The sequence below is a fragment of the Dufourea novaeangliae genome, unplaced genomic scaffold (assembly GCF_001272555.1).
Source record: "Dufourea novaeangliae isolate 0120121106 unplaced genomic scaffold, ASM127255v1 scaffold199, whole genome shotgun sequence".
Lineage (NCBI taxonomy): Eukaryota > Metazoa > Arthropoda > Insecta > Hymenoptera > Halictidae > Dufourea > Dufourea novaeangliae.
Window position 1 is genome coordinate 4,705 of NW_015374073.1, and position 22,684 is coordinate 27,388.

The 22,684-nt window shown below is 31.5% G+C and overlaps 2 protein-coding genes across 3 annotated transcripts; both read right to left on the reverse strand.

Moving 5' to 3' along the window:
• Positions 1-823: 823 nt before the first annotated feature.
• Positions 824-3,238, reverse strand: LOC107190410. The gene is made up of 3 exons (XM_015579207.1): positions 3,208-3,238; positions 2,376-2,563; positions 824-1,180 (listed from the first exon to the last, which is right to left on the reverse strand). Exons 1-3 carry the CDS (start codon positions 3,236-3,238, stop codon positions 824-826), a joined length of 576 nt encoding a protein of 191 aa, XP_015434693.1.
• Positions 3,239-4,780: 1,542 nt separating this feature from the next.
• LOC107190436 lies at positions 4,781-19,346 on the reverse strand. Of its 2 annotated transcripts, none has more exons than XM_015579235.1 (3): positions 19,292-19,346; positions 9,897-10,103; positions 4,781-6,152 (listed from the first exon to the last, which is right to left on the reverse strand). In XM_015579235.1, exons 2-3 carry the CDS (start codon positions 10,075-10,077, stop codon positions 5,434-5,436), a joined length of 900 nt encoding a protein of 299 aa, XP_015434721.1. In that variant the 5' UTR covers positions 10,078-10,103; positions 19,292-19,346; the 3' UTR covers positions 4,781-5,433. The 2 variants fall into 2 exon arrangements, with proteins under 2 accessions (XP_015434721.1, XP_015434720.1); XM_015579234.1 differs by having other exon boundaries at positions 19,302-19,340.
• Between the last annotated feature and the right edge of the window lie 3,338 nt (positions 19,347-22,684).

The following is a 22,684-nucleotide window of genomic DNA, read 5'->3' on the forward strand; positions in this document are numbered from 1 at the left end:
CTGTGCTTTTCAATATCTTAATATTAATATATTTATATCCGATCTCCCTTGTGGTTTAATTTGGATTGTTTTGAATTAACATCTTTACTTGATTGGCATCAATTACGGATGGTCTACCGCTACGAACTGTCTGGACAACCCAATATTTGTGGTCACATTTATTCTGATATGTTTATATTAGAACGTATTGGACTTATGTAGTATCGCAGTACATATACTGACAGTTAAAATTAATACTCGTTCCACTATACTCACCACAATCGTGAGTCGTAATGAAAAGTTCATGTGCGGTCATTATCTATTCAAGTATTAGATGTAGCAATAAGTGATCTACTAGACCTACTTTGCTACATTCAATACTTATTTTAAAGGAAATTTTCGCCGTCATTTTGAATGAAGAAAAGGGTAGAAAGATATTTTAAATTTAACCTGTGTTATCAGTTTATTAAATAGAACTACTGGATTGTTTATGGGTACACCCATAATATAATTCCATTAAAATCGAAGAATAAGAAAGAATAAAAAAACACTTGTGTTTGGTGTTCTTATAAGTATATTTGTATCTCAAGCAGGAAATATACAGCGCAGAACATTATGTAATAACAAAATATCGAAATGTAAGTTGTTGATGCGACTAAACCGTTTACGTGCACTACTGATACCAGTATGATACACGAATTATATTTAAACTATAGTGAAGCAGTGACTTAAGTATATAAAAAGTTTCCTCTGAGAACATTCTGTTGAAAGAGTAACATTACACGATGCGGCTCGACTTAAGTGTCATATTGTTGTAATAACTTACATTACTCACTGAACACATTTAGAACGAGACGCTTTTTTTCCTTTTTAAAAACCTCCTCTTTAACGGTAGCATAGCAACCGAATTTAACGGATCTTCGATATTAGCCGCTTCTACTAATGAAGTAGATCTATCTTGTTTTGATCTTGTCGGGTGCGGCATATACGATTCTATATCTACGTTCGGTACTTTGATCCACTTTGTGCCTCTAGGGAATCTTTTCTCGGACATGATTTCTGGTCTCTTTGACATGTCTTCGCAGTTGTCAGTATTATCGAATTTATTCGCGTGTCGTTGAAACGCAAAATCTGCTGCTTCTAGAGTAGTCTTAGCCTTCTCAATTTCAGCATTCAAGTCGATTACATCGAAGATACGATCCTGGAAACAAAAGTATGTTGTAATGATGCGAATACAACGTTGCAAAGTTAAACTCGTTTCAAATGTTTAACCGCGCTTGTACGTGAACAAACGTATCTTTAGTAAATTTAGTAACTTGGGTAAATTTAATTGATATGTTGCAATATTGCTCATTTTACCACAGTATAAAAATGAAAACAAATAAAAATTCAAACCTACGTGAAAGCAAAAAAAAAGGGAAACATGGTACAGCTTTCTTAGTTATGTAATTAATTGAATTTTATATTTATCTTTTTTATATAGGTCCTTTCCTATTTAAAATTATCTATTTTGATGAATTTACTAAAATGGATTACGTTTACCACATGCATCAATAAATATTCTAAAATATTCATTTTTCGTTATTTCCGACCATCTACGTTCACAACATATCCACATAAAATATAATAATCATACACTCTTCAAAATTTCCTGATATAAATGTACATACTTTAAGTTGCACGTGTAATTTTTCGTTGTAGAAGTATAGATATTTTGCCAACAAAGTTAAATTACTATATGAAACGTTAAATTAATCCTATCTTAGAAATTTAAGTGTTAGTTTGTAAATTCATAATTCTCTTTACGATTATACCTATAATAATCAATACAAATCATGAAGTAATTGAAGTCTTAAGAAATCAGAGCTTCAAGTACTTAGGGATTTCATTGAAATTATATTATGTATCAATTTTGTTTATATTTTCAATGCACAACCGGATTCACTTTGAGTAAGCGTAGTATTTTGAGGAGTTTATGAAATCATTGATCATGTATTGTTATATAATGGGATTAATGTTATCAATTAACGATTTGCAACTTACTGTTTTTTTGTATTATCTATAAGTTAATAAGGTTTTCGTTCACACGGATTTTAGGTCTTCGAGTACTTACACGCGTAGTTTTTAAAATATACATGTAAGAATCTAAATATTTTGGAAACGATTAGTTTACCGATATATATAATTTTGTTAAGACTTTTTTTGTTTCTTTTCAAGTTTTACTAATCGGTTACTTCTACCTACAATTCAGAAATGTACGACATGCATTTTGCAAATATCTTTCTATGATTTCAGTTTTTGACACAACTGTTGGAAAATATGCGATTTTGAATGTATTTTCTCCTGGTCCTTTCATACAAGTGCCTTACGCTACATTACTAATAGACATAAACAACCTGCATATCTCTCCGTTTGCGTCGCAGATCTGCCAAGTCTTCGGCGAAAGCAGCAGAAGCACGGTCTTTGTAACGTCTCTGAGCGACAACATAGTCATCCTCATAGTCGTTATTGTCATATCCACGACCATATATGTAATCCAGACCATCGTACAAACAATTACGGTTTCCTGATATGTCACGAGAACCTAAAATATGAACGAATTAATTAAAAAAAAAGAATACAAAATTATTTATCTGGAATACTATGTGTTAGAGCTGAGTTAATTGTAGCCGTAAAAGTTGCTTAAAATGTTTAGAAACTTCCTTGCGCATGAAAATGAACAGTGTTAAGTGATAATTAACACGATTATATTATTGAGAATGATAAATAGACTTCGGATTTTATACATTTCTAGCATACAAGATTGTTCAAAACTCAGTGCAATGCAAAATGTAACAGTTTCATATGGTTCTTGTTTTGTATGGAATATGTTGCAATCCTTAATACGATTAAAAGTTCTGTGTAATTTCAGTTTCTACAAATGATATCTACATAAACACCTACAGTGTGATGATAAGTTTCTTCTGAAAAGAAATATATATTGTCTAATATGGAGTTCCGCTTAAAAGTATTAGATCACTTATTATATTTTCACTTTCTGAAAGAAAGTATGATTAAATTTTAATATTATTATTTTCTACTAGTTACGTATATAGCGAGAGTCGTAATTCATGGTAAAAATTCAGAAGACGTAATCTACACGTGAAAAGAAATCGAAAGTCTAGAATGAAATTTTTTCGTACGAAACTCAGTTGTCGGGATAATCCAATTTGAAATTTTGTTCAGTACATGTGCTTTTCAATATGATTGCTTCATGCATTTTCCACTATTTCTACTTGTAATAAATATTCAAACTGACTTACTATACATTGATTTTACTATTCTATACCAAATTACTATGAAAGAATAATATAATAATAGTATGAATATTTATAAGCATTAACTCAAGTAAAAATAATCAGTAATGGAATGACATGTGTTCTGCCAAGTGTAATTTTCCAAAAAACAAAATTCTGTAGAAAAACGTATATTTCATATTTTTCTCTATTTTTATGTAAAAAATTAGTGAAAACATATCAAGTTCGGAATTTTAATTTCAAAACCTTGCACATGTTCCCCCGATGTGTTCGTACTTTATCTGTGAAATGATAAATGTTGAATTTTACATAGAAATCGTTATTGCATATATTTGCCACGAATTCACTACTCCCCCAATCTTGTCTATATGTAGAAACAAATATGTACAGAATTTATTGTAATGATATTCAAAATTTTCAAGATGTCCACGAGAATGTGCAGAAAAATGTTATTTATAAGATATGTGTGTAAGATGATTAACAAACTGTTATAAAACTATCGAAGGTTTATATTTTATAATGTTAATTTTCTATTAAACGACTACAAATAATTTTAGAAAAAAAGTCTGTAATCACGATGTTTAATTTCATAGTACTTTGTGTATAAATCAACTATAAGATTATATAATTAAAAATGCTTGATTCTGTTTAAAAAAAATCATAAGGCAACTTGAAACATTTCGTGAAACAATTATGATTTTTTATACTTTCTGGAATAACTTTTTAATTATTTTATACACATTTAATTTCATTAACAAAATTTTCTTGTTAAATGATCATAAGTATCAACAAAATCGTGCATTCTATCACAGTTAACGTACTGTATAAAGGTACAAAAGTGGAATAGTGTTTTTGTATTAAAAAATTCGAAAACATTATCTGTTGAGTAAATGATTTAAATCTTTTAAATAGTACTCTTAATAAAATGAAATAATTCTATACTGTACACTATTTAAACTGTAAAAAGAAAAGAAAGAAAATACAAAATGATATTATATAAACATAGAAGACACCTGTTACGCATGCATGATAGATATTTGTATTGCAAACACGGAATTTGGGTATTCGGTATCAGGGAAGGAATTTCAAGCGATTAATTGTGAAAGCACGGCGTACATTTTAAATCACATTTAAAGCGAACTTGTTTATTTCTAGAGAAGAGAGAAATAAAAATACATACAATGTCAGGAAAACCATTGCTGACCTTGAATCCAGGCGATAAAAAGGACAGTGGATATAGTGAACGCAGAAATGAAATATTTTTTCATGTCTATATTCTTATTTGTAAACTTTTTTAGTTTCCTCTTTCTTAGATTTGCTATTCTAGTGTTTCTTATTACGTTGAAGTAGTAATCGTACATTTATCTATAAATATGGAGGAAGAATACAATTCCAGTAAAGCAACATAAATCGATTCAACAAAGTCTGTACTAAAACAAGAAATTCAATTTCGTTTGAAAGTACTATATCACTTTTAATAACAAATTCCTAATTTTATTGTTCTGCCAGTAATTACATAATTATTTCGCCCTCCTTTTAATAATACTTTCTTATATTCGAATACTGCGTTTATACGTGGGTTCAAAATGAGCGACAAACATATTAAGTCGTATTTCTTTATGGTATTGCTGATGTATTTTTACTACATGAAATAATTTTATACAAACATCTGTGTCACGTACGTGGTTAAACTATTTGCTTCTGACAGTACATCGATCAATTATAAAAAAGAATAATACGATCTTCTCGAAAACAGTAACGTCATTAAATAAACTTTAAGTCTTTATAGTTCTTCAATCATAAATGTTCAAGCTAGATACAGTACCGGACAAAGAGACCGGTTCGTCGATTTGTTCAATATTATTGATAATTGACAAAAACTAAATTGTGCTTAAATTTCATCATTGACTCTAACATTTAATCACAGTCGAAATTGCATCAATGGTCGTCCTTTTTTCACGCATGATGCCCTACAGCAAAAAATTTTCGTATAATTCAATGTTTATCATATTATACGAATACATATACAATTTTATCAATAGTATCTTCCTATTCACGTTACTAACACAACATTCACCAATAAACTGTACGCGGAATTCGGCCTGTGGAAACTATCAATAATACGAGAAACAACATTTGTCCGGTATCGTGGAAACGTTTAAAAGGCAACGTGTTTCTCCGAGCGTTCGCGAATCGAGACCTTCTTACTGAGGATAGAAGATGACTGTTCTTGGACATTCGCAGACTCAGTCGCACTCTCGTTAATCATCGCTCTGAGCGCAGCCGCTCTGCGTTCTCTTTTCGCTTGCCTCTCGGACAGTTCCTCCATTTCGGACTCGAGATCGTTCAAACGGGCTTTCGTCTGTTTGGCTCTGGTCGCCGCGGCGCTAGCCAGCGAATCGTCCTCGTTGGTCAGCTTGGACCATTTCATGAGCACCGGTTTGCTCTCGGACATCAGATCGACGTCATCGAGAAGTTTCGAACGCCGTTTGAAGCTCGATTCCGCGTCCTCGATCGCCGATTTCATCTCTTGCTGGATGTCTCGCCTCGAGTGCAACGCGTTCTCCAGGAAATCCTGTTCCTGGCGCAGTCGTCGCGACGGTTTTCCCAACACGGTGTCGACCTCTTCCTCTAGCCCGATCGTGGCCAGTTTCGCTCTTAGGTGTTTCGTGGTCGCGGTTACGTCGTTGACGAAATTTTCAGCGAGCTGACGCCGGCTTCGTTGACCACGGCTGTCGTAGACGATCTCCTCGCTCTCGGGGAACAGGGGGTCGCTGGAGGAGAGCGGCAATTGGGGAGCACGGATCAGAGGGTCTAACTCGAGGTCGAGGTTACGGCCGAGGGGATTCGGGCGAGGACCGGAGAGGTCACGCGAGCCTGTAAAAACCGACACCTCAAAGATCGTTTCATTACTAATGGGATGACGTTTTGAGCTCTAAATTATACGTCAAAACTCGTTTCTGCGGGATTAACAGCGGGAGGAAGTTTTTTTCGGCAACAATTTTGTATTCGATTGATAGACGAAATATAGTGTATCACTATATGATATTGCATATGAGTTTAAGGGCGCTTGTACGTAGAAAATAGAACCAATCTTGAGTATTCTTTGTTTTTTTTTTATAAAATTTCACCACGCAACAGTTTAATTCTTGAGACATATTTTATGTTACATTTTTGTTATATAAGAACGATAGAATACAATAGAATGGGATGAACACGAAGTTATAGAAGGTTCGTGTTTATAAAAACGATAAAACAGAATCTCTAAAGCTGGGTCCACACTGTATAATAGAACACTGTTATATAACAAATTTTTTGGAACTTTGTTATACATCTTATTTTTATAACTAGTTAGTAGGTTATAGCTATTGTATTATATCAACTTTGTAAAACATTTTGCATCTCATTAAATAACAGTGTCGAACGTTAGGGACGTAATTCTGGCAGCATGTTTCTTAGTTCTATCTTTATGGTTCATAACCGTAGGGTCTCATAATACACGTTTTTATCGGAACAGTTCAGTTAAACGAGCGGTCAGTTCTTTGATACTTTCGATTTTGTGATAATTGTAAAAAACAATATTTCATGAAATAGTAACAGGAAATACTTTCTGGACAAAAATTTCAGCTGGACTCAAGTGACGAACCATCTGCACACGGAAGATGGCAAGTGTTTTACAACCTTGTTTTTCTAACTTTGTTTGATCTTTACTGATACTTTATGGATAAAGTATAACTTACTATATAATACGAAAAATGTTATTTAGCATAATGTTGTATAACATTTTTCTTTCTTTTTTTTAACAAGTTCTATAACTCTGATATATAATAATGTTTTGTTATACATATACTTTGGACCCAGCCTAAAAGGGAATACAACACTTCCTGTTTTGCTAAATTAGCCTGATACCTTGAATTTGACAAATACTTTCAATATTTTACTCTTTTCTTATTTCCAGTGACTAGCTAGCAGTTTTTTTGTGTTGCTCTTGTTCTTTTACCGTTTGTTAAGAGACACTTTTCTATCGCTTCGAATTTGGCACTACCAGAAAATGTTGACCTTAGAAAGTACACTGAATGTTTAACTATTATTTTCCAAACTTTATTTGTCTCTCGACGTCAAATTGACAGAGTGGTAAAAAATTAATACAATAACGAGATAATAATTAAATTTGCAAATTTCTATGAAATAAGTCACAGAGCCTCAGCTAAATTTATCTACAGATGACAGAATAACATCATTTCTTAGATGGAAAGTGTGTCAAATTGACACAAGGGACAAATAAGGGTAATAACTTCTTTTATTATAAATTTTAATAATACTTCTACGAGAAGAAAGAAAGACATCGACCAGAATATTGCATATGAGCTAAAACTTTGAAATTTATATGTTAAAATTTTTATAAAATACACATCAAAGAATGAGTACTAAAAGGCATAAATTTTAGGCCTCAGAAATATATGTAGAAGTATACTTTTATTTCGATTCAATGTTAAATTCTATATAGAACCACACCTCTCTGTCTAAATGGCTATTGAAGTAGAGTAAACCTTTCCATGATGTTTACGATGCCGATGAACTGTTGATTATGGTGGGAACGTCAGAACGCATAATTATTTACAGGTAGCTGAACCGTATATTCAAAGTGATTGTCGAAACGATTGAATGAAAATTGCCGGAAGTAAGTAACAGAGGTTACTGAAGAGGGATGTATTGTAGAAATTTCCTTACTTTTCATTATATTTTTATAAAATGTTGTCAATATACAGTAGAGCCGCAGGTATTCGAAATAATAAGGAGAAGTACGTGTCCAAATAAAGAAATTTCCGGGTAATAGAACAATCGTTTTTCTCATATTAAACTTCATTTATTTAAATAGAGATCAAAAGACAGTTTGTTTAAGTGTTCATGGGTTCCATATCTTTTTGGTTGCTAAATTATAGAAATTTTTCAACATAAATAACTAAATACGTAGAATTCGATAGAACAGAAGAAAGTATATAAGAAAAAGGCATCTATTGTTGGGAGACACTCAGTTCGGATAATAGAACGTTCGAATATTATGGTATTCGGATAATGGAAGTTGAAGTTCTACCGTATTAGTAATACTTTCCGACGAAAATTGGAATTTTCATCAGGAAAATCGCACAATCAATTGGAAATAATTTCCTACAAATTAAAGGAAAACATAAAAATGTGTGTGTTTTTTAAATAGTGAATGGGATTTGGAGCGTACGTTTTGTTATGTACGGTCATCGATGATCTGTTGGTAGTTTCGTTCTGAGAGAAGTTTGAAGAGGGCGATATGAAATTATAAAAATACTCCCTCTACTCATATGGTGTTTGCTGTTTACATTAATAAACCTACGAGGGGCATTCGAGTTAAAAGTAGATCAGTGTTCCTACCTCATCGTTATTAATGAATTTTTGTTCAATACTAATATTCCTATTTTATTTGTTGATATTGCTTTCGTTCAAATGCTTCTTCTTGAGTCGTTTTCGTTGACTAATTCATTTCGATTAATTTTTAACTTCATCAATTATCCCTTTCATCGATTTGTCTGCTGGGTATTTGTCCAAAGGTTATAGCAATGTGTATGTGGTAGATTTCCTTCGGAAGATATAGTTCCGTACTCAATAAAATTGTACAACATTCATGCATTATATTTGAAATTTTTCTTTAAACTCTAGATCTTCTTTATGCACATAGTTTTGCAATAATGTCCAAACAAACTGTAAGAATACAGTCTCCTACGTTAAAAAAGATTGAGATATAAGAATAGCAAGAGACATGTCGTTTATACACCTTCAGTGACGGTGAGACCCTTAAGTGTAGCTCTTTGAACGTTGGAAAACGAACAACATTTACATGTTACTATAAATATAATTACTTGGATATTATACAAAGTTACTGGTACTTGTGTATAATTACGAATGTATGTGATAAACTGATTTATTTTATTAAATTCATTGAAATGAACGGAACTGACTAATCGACTAAATTCATTTGTAACAACTTATGCATTGCTATGTTTAACAATTCGAACGTACTAAATAGTTAGTGTTAATTTTTCGAAAGATTTTCACGTACAAGTGCCCTTAACACGTTGAAAGATAAAATGTCGAAAGTCGGAATGGCTATTGTAAGACGTGGCCGCATGTGTATTTTATTTAACAAGCTGTTACAAGAATATATGGGCGGCAAGGGTTGTATATATGATCAATTACACAACGCGAGTAACAAATAACAGTTCTACACTAATCAGACGTTATTATATTCGTGTCACGGGATGCAATAAATTACTAGACGGTTCTGCTTCATGTTACGGTTTTATTTTGTCACGTTACGTATTTGAAGTTCTCCGTATGACGGTTGTTTACGGAAATAAAGTTTTCTGTTGGCTTGTGTAACAGTAGATTCAAGAAACAATACATTCAATTCCTTTCACATCACGATTCGGATCGAACATGTCACTCACGAGATGTCAAAGAAGTCGAAAATACTTCAGCGTCCTCAGATTTTCGAAAGTTACTAACTACGTTTTAGTTTAAATGGGGGAAGAGAGATGGGATAAACGATCACCGCTTAAAACCATTTTGGAAAACGACTGAAGATGTTACCGATGTCGTTTCGGCTGGCCGCGATCTCATCGGCTACCGAGGTTCTGGGTTCAGAGAAGAGTGGGCGTCCGCTGTACTTCCGGTCTAGGTGATCAACCATCGGTTTATAATACGATTCCCCTTTATCGTAGTTGCAACCGTAGACACGCGTACGCGGCCTGCTGAGGATTGGTCTTGACATCTTGACAGAATTGGTTCGATTGTCACCTGAAATATCAATAATTCATCGAGAAGATTAAGGGACTTCCTACTCCTAAGCGACCTCAAAAAATCAATTTTTCAAAAAGTTATTTGTAGAAACTCTATTTTAACAGAAGTTGCAACTTTCAAATTAATTTGCCAGGTACAAAAAATTCCTGAAAAATGTTATTTATATAGGAATAATATTTGAATAAAAATACTGTAACTTTCTTGAAATTAATTCCTTGTGTCATTTTTCAAAAAGGTAATTTGTAAAAATGCTATTTTAATAAAAGTTGCAACTTTCTTCAAATCAATTTTCCAGCTACAAAAGATTTCTTAAAAATGTTATTTCTGGGGATAATATTTAAATAAAAAAATTGTAACTTTCTTCAAATTAATTTCCTGAGTCATTTTTCAAAAAGATTATGTGTGAAAACGTTATTTTAACAAAAGTTACAACTTCCTCAAAATTTAATTTTCCCACTACAAAAAGTTTCTCAAAAATGTTATTTGTGGGGATAATATTTGAATGAAAATACTGTAACATCTTTCGAAATAATTTCTGGAGTCAAACAATGAAAATATGCTGCAACTGATGTATGTATATACATATATGTATACATAGGGCTGGGTAACTTGTTGTTCCCAGGAGTAATTTTTGCTTCGCTCCGACAGATTGTCAACTGACAACATAGACCCATACCTCTGTAGCAATTATTCAATGTAATTGTCAAAATTTTGTGATAAAAAATTTGGAATCATCTGTTGGTCTTCATTAGAATTTCATTGTACGATACATTTTCATCAACTACTAATTAATATAGAAATTATTAGCGTAGCTCCGTTATTATTATATAAACATGTATTTTTAGAAACGAATTTTTACATTTGAAATCATTTCTCCGAAGTAAATTTGTCTAAACTGTGGGTGTTTATACATAAATAGATTTTCATGGACTACATTACGAAAACTGGAATGAAACAAAAATTGTTTACTCTACTAAGGTTCTTCCCACACTTTTAAACAATTAGGAATGCAGAAGCAGAATTTTCATAAAATTTAATCAGGGGTTAATTAAAAATTCCTAAGCTTATACATCTAAAAAATTGGTCGACTTTTATATTTCCATTTATTTCCTATTTTCATTCAATATTCAATTAATTTAATTGCTGGAGAAAGTAGTAATCCATTAATAATGTAAGTAGTTCCATTCATAAAAAACAAACATAGGTACCTATACTATGTACAATAGTCAATGAAATCTATAACTTCATTTGCAATAACCTAATAATTGTTTCAGTTGATGCGTACTTACTATCATACTTACTTTAATAAAATTTATTATCTGTATTAATATAAAGTTTTAGTTCAGTTATTATCTGAAGTTAAGAAAATGGTTTATGTTATACACTAAAATGAAGGATGTATATTAACATTAAAGGTACTTATTAATTACTACAATGAATGTTTATATTATTATTTATTTTTACAGATAATATTTTGAATTTTTGCACTTAATTTGCGTGAATTTTTCAAAAGTGACGCTACCTTTTTCGTTCATTCCATATTTTTATTAAAATATGAATTATCAAACGCACATTTTAATGAATAAGGAATATTTATGTAATGATTATTATCGATTTTGATAAGTTAATTGATAAAGTTATTTTAAAGCCATGTTTTGTTCTTTCTGTGGGAAAGTTACTATGAATTAAAATTTTGTGAAATGACTGTGTTCGTATATTGTAAATTTTTGTAATTCCTTCTGTCACTAGTACTGACGGAAAATATTTAATGAAATACGTTAGTGTGATCACTAGAAACATTATTTAAATACACATTAGTGGACAAAATTTCTGTTGTACATTGATCTACAAAAGTGCGCACTGAAAATTGCGATAGTAAATACATGTATTAAACAGAACAAAGAGTCTATAATTATGAAAACACATCGTTTGATATCTTACTAAAATTGAAGAAAGGGGAATTTATAGAAATGTTTAATTATAACACAATGTAAGAATCTATAAAATTATGTTCGACGAGTAGATAAGTGCTTTTATATGCATTTTGCCTACAAATGGAAATGCATTATGTTTGAAGAAAACGTTAACAAAATAATAATCTAATGCTCACTGAAATACAGAAATTCAACAAAACTTTTTAAGTAACCAATACGTTACAAAATTTTCAATTTTCTAAACAAAAGAAGAGGTATTTCCCTTGTCCATTAGAGTATGATAAAAAACATTTTACGGAAAAGTAACTTGCACGAACATAATAAAATTTGGATAATATAATTTCATTAGAATTGAGGAACACATCATTTTATATGTGAAATGCGTTGAAAATTTAGAATAAAATTTGCTTATTGGTAGACTTAATATTATTTGTCATCCATAATGGTGCGATGCAAACGAATAAGCTAGGACCAGGTGAGAATGCAGATAATAACATATCAATGCCTACGTTCATTACGAACAGAAATATGGTAATAGGCAAACACATTACTGATTAGCATTTGAGAGTATTGAATGTGACGAATTTTCAGATTCAATTTTCTGGAAAAGGCTTGATAAGAAAGAATTGTAATTTTAATTAAACTGCCCTATTTCTTGCGAGACACTCTAAATATTTGTATTTTCTAAATTTCAGGTTAAACTTTATTAAGGAATATTAGCAACCATAGCAAAATAAAATGAAAGAAAATATAAGTTGTCTTTGCCATTGGACAGTTATCTTCAGGACATGTCAAGTAAAATGATATAGTTTATAATTTAAAATATCGAGTGCAAAAACCTTAAATTCAGCTATTGGAGTAACTCATATGCGCTATATTAAGGCTCCTGAAAGCTATTATCACTCTTAAACTTATAATCACCTATGTCTGCCAGTACTGACATTCTATTTAGGTTCGAATGAACTTGAAAATACTTTTCTTCTTCAAAGTAGCCATGAACGATTTGAATACATACTATGCTCATATAGGGTGTTAATAAAATGTGAGAGACGTCGCAGGGTGGATTCTATATGCCAAATTGCAATAAAACGAAACTCAAGAATGATGAAATTGCTTTCGAGGCTTCATTTCTAAATCATTAATTATTGAAAATATAGGCAAAATAGACGCACAATTGTATGTCTGGCACGACAGGTTATATGACTCAACTATGTAGCCAATTCGAAGCTGATACACTGTTTCGATCAATGACCTAGTGAAACTAATGAATGAAATAAAATGAATGAATTCAACTCGTGAAACAATTGGAGAACGCGCCTCTCAAGTAGAATAAGTGGCCGCGTAAGACGTATTTTCGGCGTATTTCGCCTGTATAAAAATACTGAATGAATTAATAACTCAGAAATCATCGTCATTCTTGAATTTTGTCTCAGTTTAGCATTTAGAATCCACCCTATGAAGTCGTCCACATTTTTATTAACATCCTGTATATCACTGGACACTGTTAGGAAATGTAAAATCGCAACAAACTGATATTATTAAACAATCTAATTGTAAGTTATAAAGAAAGAAAACATTAATGTTTTCTTGTATGTTCAGAAGAACATAAACCATATTTTATCATTCTCTTTCGGAAATGATTGTTTAAATAAATCATAGTAACCCAATGATAAATTTACTTAAACGCTTACTGATTCAATAATTCCATTGCAGTATCCTCGCAGTATTTCCAATAATTTACTTCTTAATGTGGAAGTTAGTTTTGTATTTTTGGATTGCAAGATTACAAACACCATTGCGTATTTTGATATTAGCTATTAGTTCCCAATTGAAAAAAAAAAAAAACAAATATTGAATGATTTTCACGCGCATCGAATACCATCATCGTGTGTAAAAATAAAAGCAAGGAAAACGATAGCGTAAGGAAATTGTATCCATGCTATAATTGATGTTTTCCTTGGAAAAGCCAAATGTTCGATGATATACGAACGGAGGTGTACACATAAAAGTGGGTGATTCACCAGACTTGTCGACAGTAACTTGTTGTCAGGTGAAACAATAATATCTTCTATCTATATCGCCTGCTAATGGTCGCAGATGCCAAAAATCTAATTATTATAATCGAAGAGAGATCGGTCCAAGTTCTGAGCCATTGACATTCGACACTCGAGAATTCTACCTGCATCACTCTATAGCATCTTACGAAGTAACTATATTTGTTTCGCCGGGAATACAATAAAATGGCGTGAAAACTATGTAATTCCAAACGGACATATTGCCAAATGCTTGCTTTCCTTTACGTTTTTTGCATAACGAGTTCTTAAGTTCATTTTGAGGTTTTTAAATGAACCACCTTATACCTTGTAAAGCATATCGAATTTAAGTGTAAGCATTACCAAATTGTATTCTGTTTTAATTATAATTTATATTGTAGCAATAATTCTCAGTTTCGGATCTCTCATGCTATAATAATATTTTGTCTCACAATCAGCGGTTGAAGTTCTTCTAATATTTACACAAACATATAGGATATCTCATTTAATGAAATCAAAGTCTTTAAAAATTCGATGCATATGAAGAGTGGACAAAATATGTAGAATTATAGTAATATACGTTCTAACGTAAACAATCCGTAACTTCGTAAATTTGACATAAGAAAACCCAATTAATTATCCTAATTACATTCTTTCGAATCATGCAACGTTTGCTTTATTTTTACCTGTAAAAATTAGTTCACGAGGAATTAAGAACGTCAAGGTAGACGAATTATTTTGCACACAGGGTATGCTTCACAACTAAAGAATAATATTGTTTCAGTACTTTCTACGAGTAAGAATAAGAAAAAAATTGTCACATCAAATGCATCTACAAACACTGTATTCAACCTTATACAAATAAAACTATCAAACATGAAGCCACTGGCTTATTCACTGTATTCTGATGCACAAATAGATCGATGATCTAATTTGTTTATTTTTCTCAGCTTTAGTGTTTGAAATTGAAATGTGGAAAGTTGAACTCAATCTAGAACTGCTGGTATGCACGGAATAATTTTTTAATAAAACGTTTCCAAACCTAATATTGTACATTTTTTTGATCTTATTATGTACAAAATGTGGTCGTAGTCATATTGTTCTCGAGCATGGAATGATTCCTCGTGCAAACATAAATCGGACATATAGAGGGTCGGGCAGGGCAGGTGGTAAAACCGGACAGGAGGTAATTATACATGTAAAAATAAGTCGAAAAATGTGGAATAAAATTTGTTCGTATAATGCTTTGTTTTCCATATAATCGAACTCCAAAACCTACTGGACACGCGTTCAAGTTTCTAGGGCTACGCTAACGCGTCTCTTCATCACATTCCGTTTCTACTTATTGTCAACCACAATTACACGCATATTCAATTAAATTTCGAAGTTTTTCTCGAAAACGAAGCCTCGTATGAAGAAAATGTATTCTTCTTTTCCGACATATTTTTTCTTATAGAATCACTTCCTCCAGTTGTATCACCTGAGATACCTTGTGTATGGGTGTTATTCGTGGTACAATTAAAAGTGAAATACTTCGACAAGAAAAAAAAACATCAAATGCATGTGATAAAATGTTGTCATAAGACAGCTTTGTTTCGACAAATATCAGACTCGAAAATTTTTTGTGCACCGAAGCATTTGATTACGATGTTTACCGTGTCTGTGTATGACTTGCTGTTTCTACTTGGAATGAAAACTGACCGCCTTGCGAAATAATACCTACTTTCCATTTATTCTATTGTTTCCAACAATACAAATCACTACCAAATTATTGCAGCAAATTAATTATACTAATACAACAGCGACAATGCATATAAACATTGCGGCAATTATTCATTAATGAAATAATACAGTCGCATCACTTGCTTGACAAGTTTTCAAATTCGATTTTTCTCAAAAAACGAAGCTTCAGATGAAGCAATTTAGTTTACGTTCTTAATCTATTTCTTATATAGAATCACGTCGATTTTGATTGTACTACGAATAACGTCGCACTCTGTATACTGTGTATCATATAAAAGTTAATGTGTTATCCATAAAATGAAAATAGTTTTCCTTGGAAACGATGTCTGAAATGCAAAATAAAAATAGTTTTCCTCGAAAACGATGTCTGAAATAAAAAAGACTTCATTCTACGTTTTCAATCTATTTTTTCACAAGGAATCATTTTATATGCTATGTCAGCATTGTGACCACGCCCCTTTTTGTATACACATTCATGTACAAAACATCGAAACAGCTCAAAGTACGGATAAATATATTTTCAATGTAAACATTCAAAGTTTGCGTGTTAGATTTAGTATAGCGTGACTTTCATAAGTACACAGAATGATTTTAGTATTTCTGTCAATACTTTTTGATTGTAACAAAATGGTACTTTGTAACTGATTTGCCCAAAATTTCTAGATCCTTATCCCTAATCATTCGAGTTCATGTAAATGAAATTAATGCAGAGCCCCAGATACCTCCATCTGCTCTCGCCATCGAGACTCTACTATGAGTAACCAGTAAACTGGAACGAGCAACTACATGTTGCTCAAAAATAGACTATGTCTAATTTGGTGTCCGTGAACTGAACTGGCACACACCACACTCGAGTCCCGGACAACCGCGTCCGATTACGAGCTACATCTATGTACGTCGTAGCCTATTGTGATCTTCCACGAAACGCGTCTTATCAATTTTCTTTATCCTAATTACTCAAAACTGAAAATTATCCTTCCCCGAATTTATCGGGAGCATTTGAATAACGTACATTTTCGAATTTTTCAATTTTTTAATTATACCTTGATAACGAACTAGTCTCGTAGTGAAGATTTCAAATGTAATAACAATGAATATTATTCAATCTGTGCTGGATAAAATGTAGTATTATTTTTTTCTGATATAAATATTTTATTTCACTAACACGCGTGCTTCTAAAACGAGCGAGCTATTTATTCTTTTTCTGACAATCTACTGACGATGAAGTAACTATAACGTAGATTATCGTGGAAAACGATTGTAGGAGTAAATCTAACCCGAAGGAAGATATGTCAATCGAGTGTAAATACTGGCTCTGTCTACAAAATATTAAAAATGAAAGTATACCATCATCGAGAAATATTCGATTGTTATCTTTGTATTCTTATGATCAAAGAATTTTAGTAGAGAATTTCTAAAGATTTACTAAATTGAAAAATTTTAAATATGTATTTGCACTGTTGAACCATTTGGAATAATGAACCGAATTAATGAACTACTTTAAATTTCAGTACGAACAATAACACATTTTAATACAGAATGAGAATTGCAAAAATAAATGTTTTTATTGAATCTTTTAAATTTTTCCGCCGATCTAATATAGATATATGTATAATGAATAAAACACAATAAGAAGAACTTGAGATGGTATTTTGTTTCGTGTATAACCGAATAAAATGTATAACTCAGAAAATAAATTTCTGTGTTAATATTCACAGTTTAGTGATTAAAATTAATCCATTACGTAATTAACAAGCAGATAATCAGTTGATTGTAATAAATAGACTGTGGATCATTACGCAAAATCAACTTCTGTGCAGGAATTTTCAAAAATACAGGTTAATAAAAATCTCTTTCTTCCCTTAAGAATTTTAAAATATTAAAATAATGCATGGACTTGTACTGATTATTACACACATCTGCAATTTTGTGTTATTATATTTAAATAGTTTATTATGTTTAAGTTTTAGATAATTTATTAAGTTTTTTTATATGAAATCCACAGTCTATTAATAAGTATCCAAAGAAGAAGCTGAATCCTTAAATGATGGTATCGTTATCGCTTTTTCTTCAATCTTTTGCTTTTTTTTCAAACGGTAAATTTGTGTGTTTTTTCAAAGACAGACATTCCAATAATTTTCTTGAATATATTAGAACGTAGATTAAAAACAGAAAATATAGGTGCCTTGACTTGTGGGTGCAAGAAGACATCAGGATAAACAAGTATTCTTAGGTTTTATAAACTTTTAGAGACTCTATCTCACCATTTAAGGATTCATCATGCATATTAAATGTACCAAATAGTCCACTATTTTCATTTTAATAAAGTTAAATTCAACGGAACGATAAATTCAAATGTTTTCCCAACTCTTCACTAAATAAAAGTAGTATCAAAAATCAAAGAATAAAAATATTGTACTTTATAGTTTTTCCAAAATTAATATTAATTCAACATAGAAATAGTGAATCATTTATTAATATACTTAACACATTCAATTAATTTTCAAGTAAATATTGTGGAGAATTGTTCATTTATACAGAGGGTGTCTTTTGTGTCTTACTAATCATTAATGTGTGCAGTATAAACAATTTATAGCATTGGCTGTGCCACATAATGTGATTATACGTTCAATATACTATAAATATAGTGACATTAACAAATCATGTATTTATTGCACGAAGAATTTTCGAACTCTATAAAAAATATAGTTAGCGTAAAAGACGGAGAATTTATTATTAACAGCGGATGATTATACCAAGCCCAATTTAAAAGCAACAATAAATATGAGCACACTGTCAGAGGACGTCGTTAACTCGTTGCGTAAGACACACCAAATTTAACTGGCAGACATAGCTTCGAACTGTTGATATCGGTTATAGAGTTACTTTGGCCAATGTACTTCCTATTTTTACAACGATACAGCATAATCTCCATTTATGATTAAATGTTACATCCTACATACTAGTCAAGTAATCGTAAGTTGGTTATAAAAATCTGTTATTTCTTAAAGATTGAAAACAATAAAAACGTTTGCATATAATCCACTGATGTTCAAATTTCAAAAAATTCTCAATAATAGAAGAAAAAAAGTAAAAACTGTCTTGAAACAGAACACAAGTGCAAAAAGTTTTCGCGGTTGTCAAAGCGTGCATAATACGACTATAGTGTTCGTCGGAATAATAAATTAAAACTTCTGGAGAATTGCAAATAAAGAGAAACATCCGGAAATATCGTGTAAAAAGAATAATTGTTAATATAATTATTGCTATCAATAACAAATTTCAAGCAGCTTAGATTATTTATGAATCATTATTCTGTATGGTTATGCTGTAACGTTTAAGATTTTATTAAAGAAACTATTAAATAAGGATGTTTGCGTAATCCTAAAGAATAATTTCAATGTGCAGTCAAATGTATTAAGTGGCATAAATAAATACGAGTCAATGAAAGATTAAAAAATTAAAATGCAGGTACCTGAACTTACAAGGTATCCTTTTAGATGCTATTTCCTCGGAAGTAGCGGCACGACTCCCACAGACGTTGCAACGCAGGTTATTTCCCACTCCTTTCGTGGGCTACCCCTTCCCTTATGCGACTGTTCGCACGTAAGGTGTAATTCCTACCGATTTGTTCATAAACGACGAGCGGATCCGATGGGGTGAATCGCAGTGTAGACAAAACAGACTAATTATAGAACTTCATTTAAAATTCATTTTTTTACATCTAATCTCTTATACTTATTGATTTTTTTATAGAAATGAAATATGAAAAAGAAGAAGATATATGTAGTATATGTATTGGGTAACTTGAACATGGAAAAAATAACGAAATTCTGAAATAATATTAGGATGGTATTGTGAACTCACTTTCTATGTTAGAAATATACAAAGTGATGTCCATCGGTGGTGATACACTGTCTAAAACGGGAAACCACGAATTGTGATGCTGTTTCTATCTTTTCTGACGTAATAGCCGCGGAATCTGCAATTATTCGATTCTTCATGACTTCCGCAGTGGTGGATTGCATCCTAACATTATTTCAGAATTTCGTTACTTTTTTCATGTCCAAGTTCAGTTTGAGCTCGTAAGGTAGACATATTTGAATACATCTTAACACGTTCTACACGATGGAATTTAAAAAACTTTTTTTAAAAATGACCATAATAAAATGTTCATGTACGATACTCCACTTTTAAAATCATTCGAACTGTATTTGAAACATTTCTTGTATCATTAAAATCAGAGAAGATATTTAGGTGTTCGGTCTTAGACGGGACACCCTGTATACTGTAAAAGAAGATGGTAAGTGTTTCTTAGAAAGATAAAATAACCGGAAGAAATTCATCGTTTAAGTTAGGAGGGAGAATGAGGTAATATCATCAGGTAGGAAATTAATACAATTATGTGAATATAAGCACGATTGTTATTGTTATTCAAAAGTCATAATTACAAATGTTGTAGACCATGCAAAATCGATATTCAAAGATTTTCGATGAAAATGTTGAAATGACGATTTTTTATATATTCTTATCTTTTTTTCATTGTGCCATTTTACAAGGCAAATATTCCTTATACTTTGTTAGATTTAACATCCCTTTTTAGTCCTTATATTGTTTAATAGCATGCGGCTAACATTCTTATACCTTAAAATTCATTACTCTTCGTTCCATATGTTCCGCCTTTTTTCAAATTGTAGCGACTTCTCCACATCTGCCACATTGTGGATACCGTTCGAACATCAAACAAAAACAGTTATAACGCATAAGATCAATGTTCCTATTTCTAATCATGTAAGAGTTCTGTTATCGCAGGAATTGATTTATTTATGCAACAATCGACAAAAAAACTTATTAGATATAAAATCTAAACCTCCCTTTATAATTAAATGCAAATGAAAGTATTTGTCAAAATATTTTAATTTAATTATAGTTAATTTAACACGAAGTATAAAATCTCCCTATTTCTGCTCAGCGAAAATGAAAATGCTTGCATTTCTGCACACGAGTGTATCTCTATTTCTGCTCAGCGAAAATGGAAGTGCCAAAACCAAATTTCGGCGAACAATATTAATGATTCCGTAAATTTTCTTTAGTAAAAACGCAGCGTACCTGTGTAACTCACGATCGCAACAGAACCGCTCAAATCACGTTTCTTTACGACGGCACACTTATTAAATTTGTTTCTATTAAAATGCTGCCATCCATTGAACTACAGGCTGTAGCATTTTCTATGGAAATACTGAAGTAATTTAAATAATTTGTTGTATCACTAATTTATTATTTAACCTTGTACATTAAATAAAAAATATACGTACTGAACAGAAATAGAGACGTGATTAGAAATCGGGACATTGACCTTACCATTGGTAGACACTCGCAAGCTCGGCGCGATCAAGTCAAATATTGACCATGTGTCTCATTACTTTCTTTCACATAAGCTTCGCTCTGAAGAGACCATTTTTCCTCCACCGCGTAAATCGAAAACCCCAAGAACTATCCTTCCTCGTTCAGGGCTCGATCAAGTATAATTCAAAATTTAGGAAGCACCTTTGGACTAGACCTATTTCGACTGTTACGTTCTGGGTGCCAAGTTAGCTCCGGAAAACACCCAACGTGGAGTTCTTGTTCCTCGCCCTCTGCCCTAAGTTCAGAACTAATAGCATCAGAATATGCGGAACAGACCGGGAATAAGGAGAGGTAATAAGGAAAGAGGCGAAAAAGAGAGATAACGACGTTTCGTCCTGGAAACACCAGCCAAACTCATCAGTAGGGCTATACAGTAGCCGAAATCTCTATAAAGTAACATATTAATTATAAAAAATAAAAACATTCTCTTTTTTACTGATTTTAATAAACTATAAATATTGCAAGCAATCAAACATTATTGAGTAGTAGTGTCCGTATATGTTTATATATTTTTATATTAAATACGTTATAAATCAAAAATAGTAATCGTTTTGTTAATTAAAGAAAGTATAATGGTTTAGGTAATTATGAAAATTGTCAAATCAATTTTGTACATATTTCTTTGAAATTGTTATTTTTGAACATACTAAAGATTGGTTACGGCAAATACTGCGACGCATTCGAAAGGTATTGTGGTAGATGAATCATTTTACTTACCCAGAGAAATTATTTTCGTTGTCGTGAACAATTCGAACGTTTTCTATCTTGACGAAAATAACTGCTTATTATTAGATATAAAACGTTCGATTTACATTGACATATACTTAGCCATACGCTTTACTAAATTTAAGTAGGTAACTTTAAGTCAAGTAAAATAATATGAGTGATATGAGAAATGTGCATTAAAATCAATAATGACAGGAATTGCAAAAAGTAAAAATAACTATTATTAGGTAATCTGAACTGTTTTCTGAATTGATTTATCTAGATTTCCCTATTTTTATACGATATTAATGTTATACCCATTTCATATAAAGACTATTTAATAAATTTAATTAAAAATCTCATTTCATGCGATAAAATTAAGAAATTTTCAAATGTATTTTTCGTCTAACATCTTATAGTGTAATGTAAAGTGTATAATTATTTAAAGATCAACATAAACGCCAACAAAAATACTTGTACAGTTTCAATAATTGTAAAATAAGAAGTATAAAATCCGTCATTTTGAGGGACTTAGTAGTTCTAGGGTTAAAAGTGTCAAACTTCGAACTACCTCCAGTTTTTAGATACAAACACACCGGAATTTTCTTTAACAGTCTAACAAAAGATTAAGTAAATCTGGAAGATTACATATCTATTGAGTCATTCGGAAAGTTAGTGGCGTTTCGAACCATAAAATTGCAACCGTTCATACAAATTTCTAATTTGTATTTTATTTCGTGACCAACTGCAGTATTCT

What these genes read in the sequence shown, in the direction of transcription:
- LOC107190436 (XM_015579235.1), bottom strand. Translation starts at nt 10,077, where the DNA reads ATGTCAAGACCAATCCTCAGCAGGCCGCGTACGCGTGTCTACGGTTGC. An exon ending in GGCCAGCCGAAACGACATCG is followed by an intron (nt 6,153 to 9,896) that starts GTAACATCTTCA and finishes CGGTTTTTACAG; the next exon opens with GCTCGCGTGACCTCTCCGGT.
- LOC107190410 (XM_015579207.1), bottom strand. Translation starts at nt 3,238, where the DNA reads ATGCATGAAGCAATCATATTGAAAAGCACAT. An exon ending in AATCATATTGAAAAGCACAT is followed by an intron (nt 2,564 to 3,207) that starts GTACTGAACAAA and finishes TTCATATTTTAG; the next exon opens with GTTCTCGTGACATATCAGGA. An exon ending in GCAAACGGAGAGATATGCAG is followed by an intron (nt 1,181 to 2,375) that starts GTTGTTTATGTC and finishes TTTTGTTTCCAG; the next exon opens with GATCGTATCTTCGATGTAAT.